Source organism: Podarcis pityusensis (genome assembly GCF_964106645.2).
Source record: "Podarcis pityusensis genome assembly, chromosome: 12".
Classification (NCBI taxonomy): Eukaryota; Metazoa; Chordata; class Lepidosauria; order Squamata; family Lacertidae; genus Podarcis; species Podarcis pityusensis.
The window spans coordinates 50861506-50877309 of NC_138037.1; the positions used below are offsets into that span (position 1 = coordinate 50861506).

The window sequence follows — 15804 nt, forward strand, 5'->3', positions numbered from 1 at the left end:
TTTCTTCAACTTAGCCCTGACATATAGCGCTCCCTCACCCTCCAAAAAGTTATTCTGCATGTATCCAAGAACAGAACTTGGGAGTAATGAACCATCTCTAATGTCCCCGATATTAATTTTTCAGTATAATGTAACATCTAAACTAATTTGTTTGGAATTAGGGTGGCCATGTACTTTATAACTATTACACTGTAATAAAATGTTAGTTAAATATTAGTCAATCATTACAGTCTTTGTTAAACACTGCAGTCTGCCAACTCAAGGGTATAATCCTGCCATAAATAAAATTAAAATAATTAGTCTTTAGTCTGACCTTGGAAAACGGAAAACTACCAAAGGAAATGTAATGTAACATAATAGTGCAAACTTCCCTAAATTGCATTATTTTATGAGTCAATATTAAACTAGTCCATGGCATCCTTCCAAGGACACTTCTTTGGGAGTGCAAGCTTCCACATCATAGGAACTGCCATTCATTGGCCTGGTTTGCACATAATGCCTAAGCCAAACAATGGCTTATCACAAACAAGCAAACAAACAAACAGGTATCTAGAGTGAAGACTGCAGCTGCTGTGCTGTTCCTTGTGCTACCTTGGGCTAAACTACTGTTTGACTCATCATCATCATCATCATCATTATGTCCAAACCTAGGATTGTCGTTTGTCTCACTAGAGACAATCCACGGATGATAAACCAAGAGCAAACCTTCAATTGCACCTTGTGATATGTCTGGACTGTGAGAAACCATGATAATTCATTCATTCATTCATTCCCCAAGCATCTGGCTGGGTTTCCCCAGCCATGAGCTCAAGCTCAAATGTAACCTTAAGCCAAACCTGAGTTGTGTGGAAGCAGCTAGACCAAGGGAGGAGTGTGGCAGCTGCAACTGCAGCATTCACTTTGGTAACCCTCACATTTGCTAGTTCTTTCTAAGCCTCGGTTTGGTGGCTTAGCATTCTATGCAAACTGGGTCATTGTCAGTGCTTTTAAAATTACTGTCATGTGGATTTCCACCTGTGTTGTGAAATGTCCATGCCACACCCATTCATAAAATGGTTTCTATTGTTGTCAGTTGAGAAGAAAAGTTATTCATGGGCTATGAGAGAGATATTATACAATACAATATTATATATAATACTATATTACTGGAAAAGTGTTGGTTTCTAAACTTACCAGTTTGGGAATAAAGTAGATACAGTCTTTAAAAGAGCAGTGGCTAACCCTAAAACTTTATTTGACTTGCCCAAGGCCTCCTAAATTTGTAATAGTAGTAGTAGTAGTAGGAGTAATAATAATAATTAATAATAGCTCCCATGGGTCTTGCACTTCAATGCCATCATAACACTTTTTTGTGTGTGGGTCAGTTGTTCTCCATTTGATCTTTTAAAGAAAAGAAACATAAACATTTTTTTACAACTGCTCCCATGGGTCTCCTGCTGTGATACTGTGATGTCAAAAAGGTTTTAGTGCCATCCCATCCCTCTTTCAAATTCATTGATTTAAAGGCGTCGAAAATAACATATTTTTTTTACACTGCACGTGAGTGTAGCAATTCTGTGATGCTGAAAGTTTTTTGTAATCCCATAAGACACCCCCCCCCCAATTTATTCCCTTTCCCCAGTTCTCACTCAATACACATATGTGCATTAGAAAGGTAGAGGGCTGGTGCAAATAAACATAATGAAATAAGAAAAGCAGTAAAGTTTTGTTTATAACCCTGCATATACAACCCCCGGTAATTCAGAACTTAGGGTTACACTATGGAAGGGTATTTTGGGGGAGCATTTCAACTCATCAATGATTGCCTCAGTGGTCCTCATTTGTTTCAGTTGTATCATAGCTGCTCCTGGGAAGACACAAGCTAGATTCAAGATTATCTTGACAGGGTGGAGAACTGGCCCCAAACTTACAAAATGAATTTCAACAGAGATAAATATAAAGTTCTTCCTTTAGATAGGACACAAATACAGGATGTGTGACACTTGGCTTGGCAGCGGTACGCATGAAAATGATCTAGGAGTTTTAGAGACCACAAAGAGAACACGAGTAGTGCAGAGGCTTAAAAAAACCACCTTTTTAAAAAGCTATAAACAGAAGCATCGTGTTGAGGGATTCATATGTGTGGGTGCTAAGGAAACAGCTTGAGCCCAGAGCTCTTCTCCTCTCCTGACTTAATTGCACCCCATAAACTGGTCATACCAACAAAAACCGTTCTCAGAATATCCACTCAGGCAAGATATGCAACAAGGCACACCAACTAGTAAAATATATATATTAATCTTGCTACATACTTTAAGCAGCAGTAAAGTGGGGAATCAGATGGGCAGCATAATTGAAGCCTCTCAGATGACAGCTAAGAATAAATATGTAGGTAAAGGAGATACAGCAACCCCTGTTTCTGACTCACTTGAGATGGTTTCCAGCCAAATTGCTAACCTGCATGTTGAACTTATTAAAAAGAGGCAATTGAGTTCATCACATAAAATCAAGAAATTAAGAGGTCGGCTGATAGACATAGAAAAAACAGTGGGCTAGGTAAGGCAAACTAGGCCCTTTGGATATTTTGGGACTACAACTCCCATCATCCCTAGCTAACAGGACCAGTGGTCAGGGATGATGGGAATTGTAGTCCCAAAACATCTGAAGGGCCGAGTTTGCCTTTGCCTGGGCTAGGTTTTAGGGACCAGAACAAGCCAGATTAAAAAATTAAAACCCAGAGAGAACTAATTTTAAAGCTTGCTGGTCAGGAAGATTGGGTGAGAAGACTGTTAGGACCTGCAGCTAGAAAATGATAATATGATTCCCACATACCTGGTGGGAAGATTGGGTCCCAAATTTGACTCTCTTCAGGCTGGGTATTGAGAAAGCTCGCCTCAGCCTCAGCTTGAAGCCCAAAAAAAACCACCCTTCAAGGGATGTAATAGTAGCATTTGCTACTATTTGCTACGTAAAGACATTCTTATGCAAACCCTTAGGAACAAAGGCCACATTTTCTTTTTGCAGGATTTGAGTGCAGAGATGCTAAGGAGAGGCAGGGCTTCCAAGACTGTCACCAAACAATTAAGAGAAGCAGGGATAAGGTATCACTGGGGATTCATGCTAACTGTGAATATTGATGGTAGGAGCTGTTTGACAGTGGAAAGATGGTGGACTTTCCTCCTTTGGAACTATTGAAGTGGGGGCTTTGTGGCCACCTATCAGGGGTGCCGTGGTAGTGAATTTCCTGCATTGGCCTGGTTGTGGCGGAGAATAAATGCATTCACTTTTCATCATAATGCAAACCTATTTAATTCATACTTCCCAAACTAGCATGTGATCTCAAAATACAGTTATCCTGGGAAATTCACACTTTTTGAAATTTTGAGATACAGTTACTCAACCAAAGATGCGTACATAATTGTGTCGAATTGCATACAAACGATGATATTAGGAAAACATCCACATGCAAATGCGTATGGATTTCTGTGTAAACTTTGTTTTAAAATCTGCAAGCTGATGTGGAAATGAGAAAAAACTGAATGTAAAAGGGTGGAAATGAGAAACTAAATGGGTGAAATTAATCTGTACCGGAGTTGAATTAGATCATGGGTAGGCAAACTAAGGCCTGGGGGCTGGATCCGGCCCAATCGCCTTCTAAATCTGGCCTGCGGACGATCCGGAAATCAGTGTGTTTTTACATGAGTAGAATGTGTCCTTTTATTTAAAATGCATCTCTGGGTTATTTGTGGGGCATAGGAATTCGTTCTTTCTTCCCCCCCAAAAAAATATAGTCCGGCCCCCCACAAGATCTAAGGGATAGTGGTCCGGTCCCCTACTGAAAAGGTTTGCTGACCCCTGAATTAGATTATCCTTTAGGTAACACTACAGTTCCTTAATGTGACAATGCATTCAAACAGCCAGTCACACATCCCAAAGCTATGCTTCATCAGTTCGCCACCTCTGCTTCATCATACGTATGCATTTATGGAGTGGTTGTCATAGAAAATATGCCCACTGCTGCAGTGATGTATTTCACAAGTTTTTAATTGCCATTAACATTTTATTTTTTTTAAAAAAGGATGAGATCACCTTGCATTCTATAAAAGCATGATTCATGGGCACAAAAATAATGTAAGAAAATGAGCTATGCTATGCCACCCTAGTCCTTGAAAACAGAAGGCATTATGATGAAAAGCTGACTGGAATTAAAGACAAACAGAAATTTGGGAGGCGAGGGAGGAAGGGATGAATGCAGCAAAATCAGTTGAAAACCTGCATAGTAGTGCTTTAAATCTGCACAGTACTTTTCCATTCATTTGAATTATATTTGTAGCAGCAATTTTCTAACTCCTGGGGTAGGGTGGGGTGGGGGGAACATATATCAGCTGCATTAGCCGCCTGTTGGTATATTTTTTATAATTAGATTTGTATTTGCGATGTGTATGTGTTTTGTGGTGGTTATTCTGCAATCACACTGGGCAGCTGTTGCCCTCTTTCAACAGTGTTGCTTCTAAAGGTTTCCCTTCATTCTGCAACCAGTCTCACTGAAAACATCTAGTATGCTCGTCTTCCACATCCAGTGCATTCTAATAACACATTTATGTATTGAGGTTTCTGCAATCTCTCAATGAAGTATTGCAGCTCTCTAGAAGTAATGTACTCTTAATTGTCACCGAAGGGCACTGCCATCCCAAGTATTTTCCAAACGGTTCTAAATCTGGGGGACTCTGTCTTTCTTCTCTGTCCTTTGTAGTGCTGAATATCCCTGTTAAGCATTAAGGAGCCCTTTGGAGGCAGCTCTCCATGAGAATAGGTGGTCCATGAGATGGAGGCACATTGGAGCCTAGGTGCATTCAGCTGGATGCATAGAGATTCTTCCTTCAGGCTTTCTGCATCAGTACATGAATGTCAGGAGCAGAGTTAGTGTATATGCTGATGGGGCAGGTCTAGTGCATATGCTGAGGTGCATTCTGTGTGCAAGACTAGTGTGCTCTGATAACTTAGGGAGGGCATGTTTGAACAGGGCTCTTGTATTCTCTTCATTTTTGTCCTTGCTTCTCTTTTCCATCTGCCCTTACTCTCCTGCACATTAGGCCCTGCCTATTTGAAATGACATCTGCATTATGATTTGTCAGCAACATCCCACCGCCATATTGCCCTTCCACAACATGTAGCGCTTCGGGTTCCGAGCCGTGGTTAGTTTTGACGTAGAACATACGCACACAATACAACTGTACAACCTGGTGACATCTCTATACATTGTGGGGAAATGAGGCAGCAAGTCTTCATGTGGACCCCATTTCAAGTAGTCTGGGGTTGACAGGGCTGACCCACCCATGAGGCAAGGTGAGGCAACTGCCTTGGGCGGCAGGATCCACAGGGGCAGCAGATCCAGCCTCTAAGGAATGCATCACCTGCTGTTCCTGTTGTGTTAGCAGCAACAGCTGTGGTGCCTGCTTGGAAGCCGGATGTCCCTCAGCCGCCTGCCCCCATATCACATATACACTGGGCTCTTGATGACTAGGAGGTGCTGCTGGTCTCCTTCCACCCTTGTTCCTGGTGTAGATCTTCACCCCAACCTCCCTGTTTGAGGTGGGCACGATTTATGGTTCCAAAATGCCTTGGGCTGGTCTTGTTGGTTGATGATTACAACATGTAGGTTGTGCCTCTATTAGGGAAACCAGGCCCCTCTGTCCAACTCCCGGAGCACCCCCAGTGCCAACCTGATGAAGTCGAAGCATCTTATTCATTGTTCTATCACTCTACTCAAGGAGTGTGCTGTGACCTTGATGGTTTTCATGGTCACAGGGCACCACTTTGGATCTAGGTGGGGGTGCACAAGATATTTCAAGAAAGGCTGATCCAGGGAAAGCTGTTGGGAAGGTATCCTTCCATTTTGTGTACAGTAAACTTAGAGGATTGCAATTTATTTGCCTCAAAGACATACCTGACATCCAAAATCTTTAAAATGACATGCTGAGGCAGCAGCTGAAAGAACTAGGATCCCTGTACTGGCTGTTCTGTCTTCTTTTCATCTCTCTTTTTTCATATTCAGGTACGAGTTTCTTTATCTTTTCCTTTCATCCTTACATTACAGTGGCTGAGCACCACTTGGCACAAATCCCGTTCTGTTTCCAACTGTGGCCAGTACAAGTTCATGGTATCGTCTTCATCTTCTGCTAAACAGTCTTGTTCCTCTTATCTCATCCATGCTCCTTTTCCTCAACCATGTTGTCTTTTTGCAACCTTTGAGTCCCTTCATTCTCCCATCTTTCTTCAAACCTTTGTCACGTACATTTAAAATACATTGACATGGTTAAACACAAATTAGATAAAGAAGACAATGAAGGAAAAGTGAGCTTTCATCAATTATTAGAAGAACACACCTCACTTATTTAAGATGATGAACATGTGCTCGTTCTGTTTTGATGTGGGTACATGTAACATGCTTCCGTATACTGTAAATCAATAATATTATATGTATTATTATTATTAAAATGAATTAGGCTCTAGGTCCCCCCCCCCTTAATAGTTCTAGCAATGCTAGAAAAGGAAATATATGGTAAAATACACATGCTTCCATCTGGTTGCCAATTTGAAGGAAGAATCAGAGCAATCTGTAGCAAATGTAACCAACAACTTACACAAATGGAATCAATAATTTTGCCTAATCATAACTGACTTATTCCTTCATTTGCTGTACGAGAGGAATCTACAGAGTGGTAATAAAGCAAACTTGTTCAATAAAGATGCAAAATTCACTTCCTAGAGCACTGGCCTTTGAAGGATACATTGAAATAATGGTTCTGCAAACATGAGATAGGCCTCCCTCGTGAGAATGTCATTCTACCTCCCACCTGCGATGTCTTTTTTCTTTGCTCGGGCCAGAAAGAAGGATGGAAAATACTGGATAGCAGCTTAAAAGCATATTGTGTGGTAATTTTCCTTACCCGGAGAGGTAAAGCGATTGTCTGTAGTCTCTAGCTATATGATAAGTAAGGATTGCCCCCTTATGCTGCAGCTTGACCATCTAGGAAAGTGGGACCATGATGGATATTGCCTGACTGTTTGGCCAACAGCTCTCCACTTGGTTAAAAGTATCTCATGGCACCACATGGCTAATGCTTATTGGCTTCCAGTTCAATTCTGTACATTCTAGCCTGTGAGATACATAGCACTCCGAACTCTTGTACTGATCTCAGAAGAGCTGAACATCAAATGTACAACACTCTGGGATTTTCTTTTCTTTTTTACTTACAAGGTTGTTTATATTGAGCCCTTTCCCTAGGGAATTTAGCTCAAGTAGTTGGACGTGTGACCAATTACTCCCCTTTCTTTGTGAACTGCTTATTTAATAATTACCTGGAGTTGTTTTCAGAGTGAATTCATTCAGGAGAATTCATTCAGGATTTCTCCCTCCCCCCCCCCCACACAATATAATGATCATTATTACCATTATCATTGCTATTAATAATAATGATTATACCACACCTTTCCTCTCACAAGAACCCAAGTAATTGGGCAAAAATGAGGTCTGCAGTGACACAATTATCTACATGAAATAGTTTGTATACGCAGAGAAGATTATTTGCATGTAGTTTGAATTTCTTAACATATGTGTGCACCGTGGGAAGTAGCTCTCTCATAAGCAGGTGTGTTGCTACATGTATAAAATGTAGTGCTAGAAAATGTATAGTTGAATCAGTATACTAAAAATTGTGCACATGTGCTTTAAGATAAGATAAGATAGAGATATATTTCACATGCTAATGTATTCCATCAGTGTTTCATCAACTTCAGAATTTTAATTCAGCTATATACTTAAATGGAAGGCCAAGCTTTTAGTTCTACTGCTGTATTCTAGCATCTTCTTTCCCAGTCACTGCGCTACTGCAAAAAGGTTTTTTCCTTTTATGCTTAGACTTACCTATCTCTTAGAGTGGAAATGATGTTTTTGTTTACATGCTGTAATAGATAGATAGTTGAAGGTCAAGGAGCTAAAAATAAAAACAATCTCCTGTGCAACAGAGAGAATCATTACTGCTTTGTTAGCCAACAGGAATTGAGTGAGAATTTTAGAGTCAGACTACACATTATTCAGAGTGAGATGGTTGGCTGAGGTAATCAAATTGGGAATTGTGCCACTCGGTTTGCAGATATGGTGTTATATTTTAAAACGCCCCCCATGTAAAAGTGGGGAGAAACCCTCACTGTACGTTGCAAAACAGGAACGTGAGGAGGGAGTTTTTATGCAGCCCTTTCCCCCATGAACTAGTTTAGTACATGCACAGAACTTTTTTACATGGATAAATGTCCAGATATAAGGACACCCCCCCCCCAACTGCAGTTTGAAGTGGTAAAGTTCAATATCTGAAACAACATCTCCACCCCCACTAATGTTCAGTTCCATGGTCCTTCTGGCATTTTGCTCATTGCAAGAAGTGAACTTACAGAGAACCAGGTAGAGGGCCTCCCATCAGATGTCAAAGAGATAAACAATTATATGAGTTTCTGCAGACATCTGAAGGCAGGCCTGTATCAATAAGTTTTAAATCAGGCATAGGCAAACTCGGCCCTGCAGATGTTTTGGGACTACAATTCCCACCATCCCTGACCACTGGTCCTGTTAGCCAGGGATGATGGGAGTTGTAGTCCCAAAACATCTGGCAGGCCGAGTTTGCCTATGCCTGTTTTAAATGTTTGATGTTTCGCTATGCTTTTTGCATTCTGTTGGAAGCCACCCAGAGTGGCTGGAGCAACCCAAACAGATGGAAGTGGTATAAGTAATAAATTATCATCATATTATTATTTATAATTCCAACTACTAACTCCTGCTGGATCAGACCAAAGGACCAATTATGTCTTTTTGCCAAATCTTTTTTTATTTATTTTCACTAATTGAAACATATTAAAACAAATTTAAGGACCATGTAGTCCAGCATCCAGTGGCCAGTGAGATGCTTATGGGAAGCCCTGAAGGAAGACCGAAGTACAACAGCACTTTCCCCACTTATAAATCCCTTAAGCCAGGCCTAAATGATGGTGTATTAATGCACTCTCCTGGAGCTTTCTATAACTAAGACCTTGGTATTCCAGGAAACATGTTCTTAATTTTTCATCAGCAGGCTTTGCTAGAAGTGAATACTCACAGCTACCATAAAATGGATGGAGTTACTGGGATTTGAAATGCAGTGCACTTTAACATTATTTTAAAAGCGGGTGGGCGTGGGCAAAGAATGCCATGTGGATGAATACCCTCCGAATGAGTAAAAATGAATGGCAGAAACATTATTAATTATCGAGTGTTGTATCAAGTGCCCTTCACGTAAATGAATTTAATGTCATCAATTGTTATCAGCAGCATGTGGGCTGAGATGTGTATTACATTTATGTTAGGATTTGGCTGCAGCACGATGAAGTGAGCTTATGAATTGCAGTCGAAATGGTCACAGGTTGGCATGCATGCATTAACATATTGCCTTTACATTTATTATATTGAGGTTAAGGAGGATTATTTATATATGCCTCAAGTGTACATGGTAACCTTCCAATCAGCAAGCCCTAGAGACTCAGTGGTTTAGACCACAGCGCCTAACCGTTGGCATGGTAACGTACATATTTATCAGCAAAATAAAAATAAAAATTGTCAGGTCCGTATCCCAAGAAGCTTACACTCTAAAGGGGGGGGGGGGACTGCAGAGGGACGAGAGAGAAAAGTAACAGTAAGAAGGGATGCTATCCTTCAATGCTGGGCGTTAACAATGTATATACTTTGGAATCCCTGTTCTTCTTTATCTTTGTAAAGGGGAAGGGAGGAAAACATGTTTTTGAAAGGTGTGCAAATCTGAATTTTCAAATTTTTGGCAAGGAAGCTATTTCTAACGAGACTCCTCCATCCTCCCACTCACCCACAATGTTTGTCATGCTGTTCGTGTTGAGAGGAGATCTGTGCACAGATTGGATCCATTACTGTGCTGTTTATGGTACTCAGGTTCTCAGTTCTTCCTTGACAGTCCTGTCTGTCTCCTGTGAATGCCTGTGGAAGTAACACATGTGCACTAAGCAGAGAAAGAATCCTTCTGTTCACACTTTTCCTTCCATTTTATAAATGCTCCTGAATTAACAATGCACACATTATGTGACAACATGCGATTCTGTACTTTTCAAACCCAACTTGCTGCTCTGGCAGAAAAATGCAAAATCTGGGGTGCTAATGACAGACAGTGTCCTGGAGATTAAAACGTTCCCTAAATCTGCAATTATGTCAATTGTTAGCTCAATGTAAAGAGACACGTTTCTCCATATCCTTTTTAAACAATGTCATAGCAGAGCACAGAACAATTTATTTCAGTCTCTGAACCTAGAAATGTGAAGTTGTCAGCTGGTAATATCTGGCCATTTAATAACCATCTGGATGGATTTTAAATCAATTGGCAAATCAATACAATGTGACAACGTTGATCTCCCCTCCCCAATTTCCCAACTGTTGGATAATTGTTTGTTTAAAGAAAATACTACTGGACCCTTCCCCTGGCACAGTTCACCAATTCAATGTATTATGAGAAGTTATGTAGAAGACCCCCATCAAATTTGTCTTTCCTTTTCAATCTGTATAAGCCTTTATTAACTTGCAGCATTGCTGGAGGTCATGATAACTGGAAAAGTCAATTAATATATTGTTTGCTGGCTTGCTTTCTTATTATTCAGTCGCTGCAAACAGACTGCACAAGCTGATCATTCAAATTCACCTTGCCATGCACACAACAGCAAAATATATTTATAGCAATAACAGCAGCATTTGAACAGATGCTACATATTGTTACCAACATCAGCAGCCTCAACTGTTGCACTAAATGCCTCCATTTAAAAAAAAAAAGTGCTGACAAATTCAAAGCAAAACAAAATAGATTTTTTATTGATATGTTTTACTTTGCTGGCAGACCAGAGCAAAGGTTTTCTGAACATTTAAAAGATGAAAAAGGTGAAGATTCCCAGAAGCGATTTATCTTGAAGCGAGATAACTCTAGTATTGATAAAGAAGACAATCAGGTTGGTTCTCGGTTCGAGAGTTGCTGAAATTCATTTTTTTATTTCCTTTTTTTCTTTTTGGAAGTGGGCTGACTGGTGTTCTTGATGTTCCTTTGTTTTTGTTTATGCTGCTGCTGCTGCTGCTACTACTACTACTGCTACTGCTGCTTTTCCTTCCTGCTCATCTTCCTCTCCTGCTCCCCTGTTTTTGGCACACAGTGGAATAGCATCGGCCATAAGTGTGTTTGCTTCGGCAGTGGCAGTTTGCATGGGCAGCTTTGCTTGGCACAGGACATGTTGCATGCTCAGGAGTGATTTGGAATGTTCAAAAGGCTCCCCGAAGCCCCTTTGGGGAAACTTTTGTCAGCTGCGCTTTGGCAAATGTCTTTGTGTCTCTGTGGGACTTCTTCCAAACTTCTAGAGTCAATGCCAAGCTGGTTAGAGATTAATACGGACTAATAACAGCCATCAACAGGTAAAATGTTACGACGAGACCAGATTGACTTTGCAACCATCAATACATGATTTTTCACTTGCAGAGGGGGGGGGGGTTCTCTTTGTCAACCTCTTTGAGGTCTCTCCCCCCCAATCAATCAGTGTATAAATGTCATGAAATAGCAAACAAACAAATGATTGAAAGATTCAGGACCGCTCCCCTTATCATAAATGGAACCTGTTTGCTTGTTTTTGCATGTATGTGGCAGAAATCTCCCCTTCTGTGTGCTGCTTGTTGTGTCCTCCTGCACCACTAAAGGTAGCCTTATGAAACATGCTAATATATGAATATATGAATGCTAGGTAGTTTAACGGCCTTTTGGGGGCGGGAATAAACCTGTGATGGAAGTGAAGGTTTTAATTCAAAATAACATTTTTAAAAAGGAAGAATTGAAAAAGGGTTTTTGATTCTGAAGGAGTTTTTAAAGGAAAATTCGTGAAGGTAAGCTAATGTGTATGTTCTCGTTTAATTTTTGGGTAAATCCAGCCGCTTGACACCAGAGAGCATCTCTCCGCCTCCTACAAAAGATACTGTTTCCTTTCCCATTTTTCTTCTGCAGTTTGTTGCTGCACATGGTAACACAGCTGGTTTTCAAAAATGGAGAAGAAGGGTTTAGGGAGCACAGATTGCAAGCAAGGAAGGTAAAGGAGCAGAGGGAAGGTACAGCGCAGTTAAAGGAGGAAGGCGAGAGAATTGCAGCTACAGGCTAACAGCAGATATGAAGCTTTGTACAGGGCAATATCTTCCCCATTAAGCACCTTAACATGTTTTATTGCTTTCTGGACTTCACTGCGATGAAAGTCTGCATTTCCTCTCCAGTTGACGGTAACAGCCTAAGGATTACTACAGAAATGATTAGAACTCTTGTGCACAATATTCTCAGAATCATTTCTCCTCATCTGTGAGGCTTTTTCAGCCTTTGATATCACTCGCCTTTCCACGTTCTTTTCCTTCACTTGATTTGATAGCTGCTGCTGCTGCTTCAATAAATTAACAAGGGAAGTTTGACAAATGTGCTTTCCCCCCTCACTAGCTGGGAGCATCCTGAGTGGAAGAAGCCAACACACCTCTACTCTAGATTGCAGATTGATTTCCAAATCAATCATACAACCTCATCTCTTCTTATACAAAAGAGCTCAGTGGTAGAATGCATACTTTGCAAACAGAAGTTCCTGGGTTCAATACCTGGTAATTCCAGTTGACAAGGTCTCAGAAATCAAGAGGGGGCTCAAACATCATTTAAACCAGTGTTTTTCAACTGTTTTCGGACTACAGTTCCCATCATCCCTGACCTTGCTAGCTAGGGATGATGAGTGTTGTAGTCCAAAACCAGCTGGAGACCCAAGGTTGGGGAACACTAATTTAAATTATTATCCGGTACACCTTTAGTACACACATGTTCCCAGTGTAGCTAACTATGAAAAATAAAAGCAGTGCAGTAAATCAAGGCGTGCCAAAGACCTTGGAGTGTTGTCTGATAGAGCAGATAGGACTGATCTAGATGGACCAACAGCGTGGCTGAGTATAAGGCAACTTCATATGATCAAAGAGAAGAACCCATCAAGCCAATGCAAAGCAGAAACATTCCAGTAGCATCTAGATTGATGCTGTAAGGTACATAGCATAAAACCGTGAGTCGCATGCCACTTTAGGAATGAGACAACACAATCATTCTCGTGCCTCATTTGTTTAAGTGAACATTTATTATTCTCGGCTGACAGTTACTTAACTGCAGTTTTTAGCAGCTCAACTTATATAATCCTCCTGGTTTTTTTTTATGCTCAGCAAAACAGAATTCATCCATTTAGAGATGACAGACGAAGTAAATCAATTGAAGAGAGAGAAGAGGAGTATCAGAGGGTGAGGGAGAGAATATTTGCACAAGATGTGAGTAGTTGTTTTAATTGCCTCTTTAGTGCCATATCTTTATCAGTAGTCAGCCAGTAGCCTCCCACTCTGACACTGTGGCAAGATTGCACTTTGTGGCAGGAGACAGTGGAGGGATGTGAATTGAGCGAGAGGGGGGAAAGTTTGATTATGGATTTATTTATTTTTTGCTCTTTTTTTTTTTTAAGAGGACAGAAACTGAAATGATAGAAGAGTTATTAGATAAGATTAGCTCCAATAGGGCAGGCGTGCTGAACTTGGTTTCCTTTAATTTTTAAATCTTAGTGCATAGGAGTTATTCTGTAACACCCAGATGCAGAACATGGATTTAAATAGACACTTTCATCCACCATCTTGTTTCATTGATCCAGGAGTGTTTTTTTTAAAAAAGTTGTTAGAACTATTCAAATGGGAGTGTGGAATAGTAAACGTGTGATCTAGCAGCCATTTTGGGGGAATATATAAATCCTCCATCTTACAACAGTATTAGGATAAATGCCACGAGGTACTTCACTTACCATGTTTCTGTCAGATATGACTGTTCCTTTCTAGGGCTGACATTGAGGCAGTAGTTCTGTAAGTTGGAAGCAAAGGCCAACTCTCCTATGATCATTGGCTGAGATCTTTGGTTTCATGATCCTCTACCCACCCTTTGAACAGTTTTGCAACTTAAAGAAAATGAAAATGCTTTATGAACTTTTAATTTAATGAATGCATAAGTTGTACTTAAACTAAAAAGAAAGAAAGCAAGCAAAACTGACAGACTATCTAAAAACAGGAGAAATATCTCAAGCAGAAGCCGATACGTTTTTCATTGCAGCATGAACTGTCCCTGCAGAAAAAGTCCCCGCGATGAGCTCCTATTTTTAGGTATATCTGTATGCACCCTTGCAGATCATGCCATCATTTGTGGATGCTGAAAGCTCAGTCCAAAAAGTAATCTCAAATGAACAAGCATTTAACAAAAATAGGAAGGGTAGTTTTGCTGGAAGGGTGGCTTCAGAAATATTTTGGGAGCTGGTGTTGGACTGAATTTAGTTTCTAAGGCTAAGTTCCCATTGAATATTAGCCTACAATGGATCCACCACACAAGTGATTTATTCCTGGACCAACTGCAGCTTCCAAAGACTCTTCAGAAGGACAGCCACCCATCCCCATTGCAGTAATCCAACCTTGATGCAACTAAGGCACACATTAATGTAAACAAGTCTGATTCCTCAGGAATGAGTGCAACTCACAATGCAGCCAAAGCTCAGCAAAGGCACCCCAGGAACACCTGCCCCCTGAACCTCCATAAGTGTTCCTAAGCTGTGAACCTAATTTTTCAGGGGGAGTCAAACCCCATCCATAAAAGCCTAAAACCCTCTTCCAGAGTCTTCTTCCTAATCAGGAGCAGATACGTCTTGTCTGGACTGAACTGCAGTTTTATTTTTTTAGCTCCCATCCAACCCACTGCCTCCTTCAGGTACCAGTTCAGAACTGCAACAGCTTCATTGATATTAGATGAAAAAGAGAAAAGGGGCTGTATATCATTCATATTTCAGTAAAAATGCAGCCCAGACTTTCAGACTGCCATTCTCGGTGAGGGACAGAATCAGTCCCTGTCTGACATCATATAGTACACCAGTGACCAAGGTACCAAACGGAAAAACTCCCATCACCATCTTCGGGAACCAACCCCTGGGGAAGAACTGGAACCACTGCAAAGTAGTAACCTTCAAACCCATCTCTGTCAGATAGTTCAGAAGGATGCCATGGCCAATGGTACTGAATGCCACTAATATGTTCAGCAGGAGCAAAAGAGAAATGTCCTACCTCTCTGGTTCCCAGTGTAGATTCTGTACCAAGCAACCAAAGGTATTTCAGTCCCCAAACCAGACATGAACCCGGATTGAAATAGGTCTAGATCAGTGTGGTCCAACTTCTCATGCCAAGTGGGCCAGAAGCGTACTTCAACATGGAACCGATGGGCCATGGGCCCACTGCTTTGTCACATGGGGACGCAAGGCAATCATTTGATGCCCCGCCCAAGCCCTCACCCCCAAGCCTTCCCATAGTTTGAAATACTAGGCTAGATAGACAAATAGTTTGGTTCTGATATGAGGCTGCCTCCTATGTACTTAAGAGTTTGGTTGTGTCATATAATTTCAGCTTGAGACCCAAGCTAGTTGTTACTCAGGTGAAAACTTATAGTCTCCCAAATGTTCATTATTTTAATGAAAATGAAAAGCATAAGAAGTTTGTTTTTGAGCAGAGGAAAGCTGAGCTGAGTGGAAGGCTGCTTAACTCTTTCCTCCCATTTGTCTTCTCAAAATTACCCTCTCCAGTCCACTTTTCTCCAGACTTCTGCCCAACTCAGTTGCTTAGAGCATGGTGTTGATAACTGTATAAGAGTCCTTTTCTTTTGTACCTAT

The 15804-nt window shown here is 40.9% G+C and overlaps 1 protein-coding gene across 21 annotated transcripts in view; it reads left to right on the plus strand.

Moving 5' to 3' along the window:
- ARPP21 (cAMP regulated phosphoprotein 21) overlaps positions 1-15804 on the plus strand; it is a 233299-nt gene that overhangs the window by 140530 nt on the left and 76965 nt on the right. For 19 of the 21 annotated variants that reach the window (XM_080975816.1, XM_080975817.1, XM_080975818.1 and 16 more), the window contains 2 exons: positions 10920-11028; positions 13289-13390. In XM_080975816.1, coding sequence (XP_080831942.1) covers positions 10920-11028; positions 13289-13390 — 211 coding nt within the window. The remainder of the gene's footprint in view (positions 1-10919; positions 11029-13288; positions 13391-15804) is intronic. The other 2 variants (XM_080975807.1, XM_080975808.1) reach the window with 1 other exon arrangement.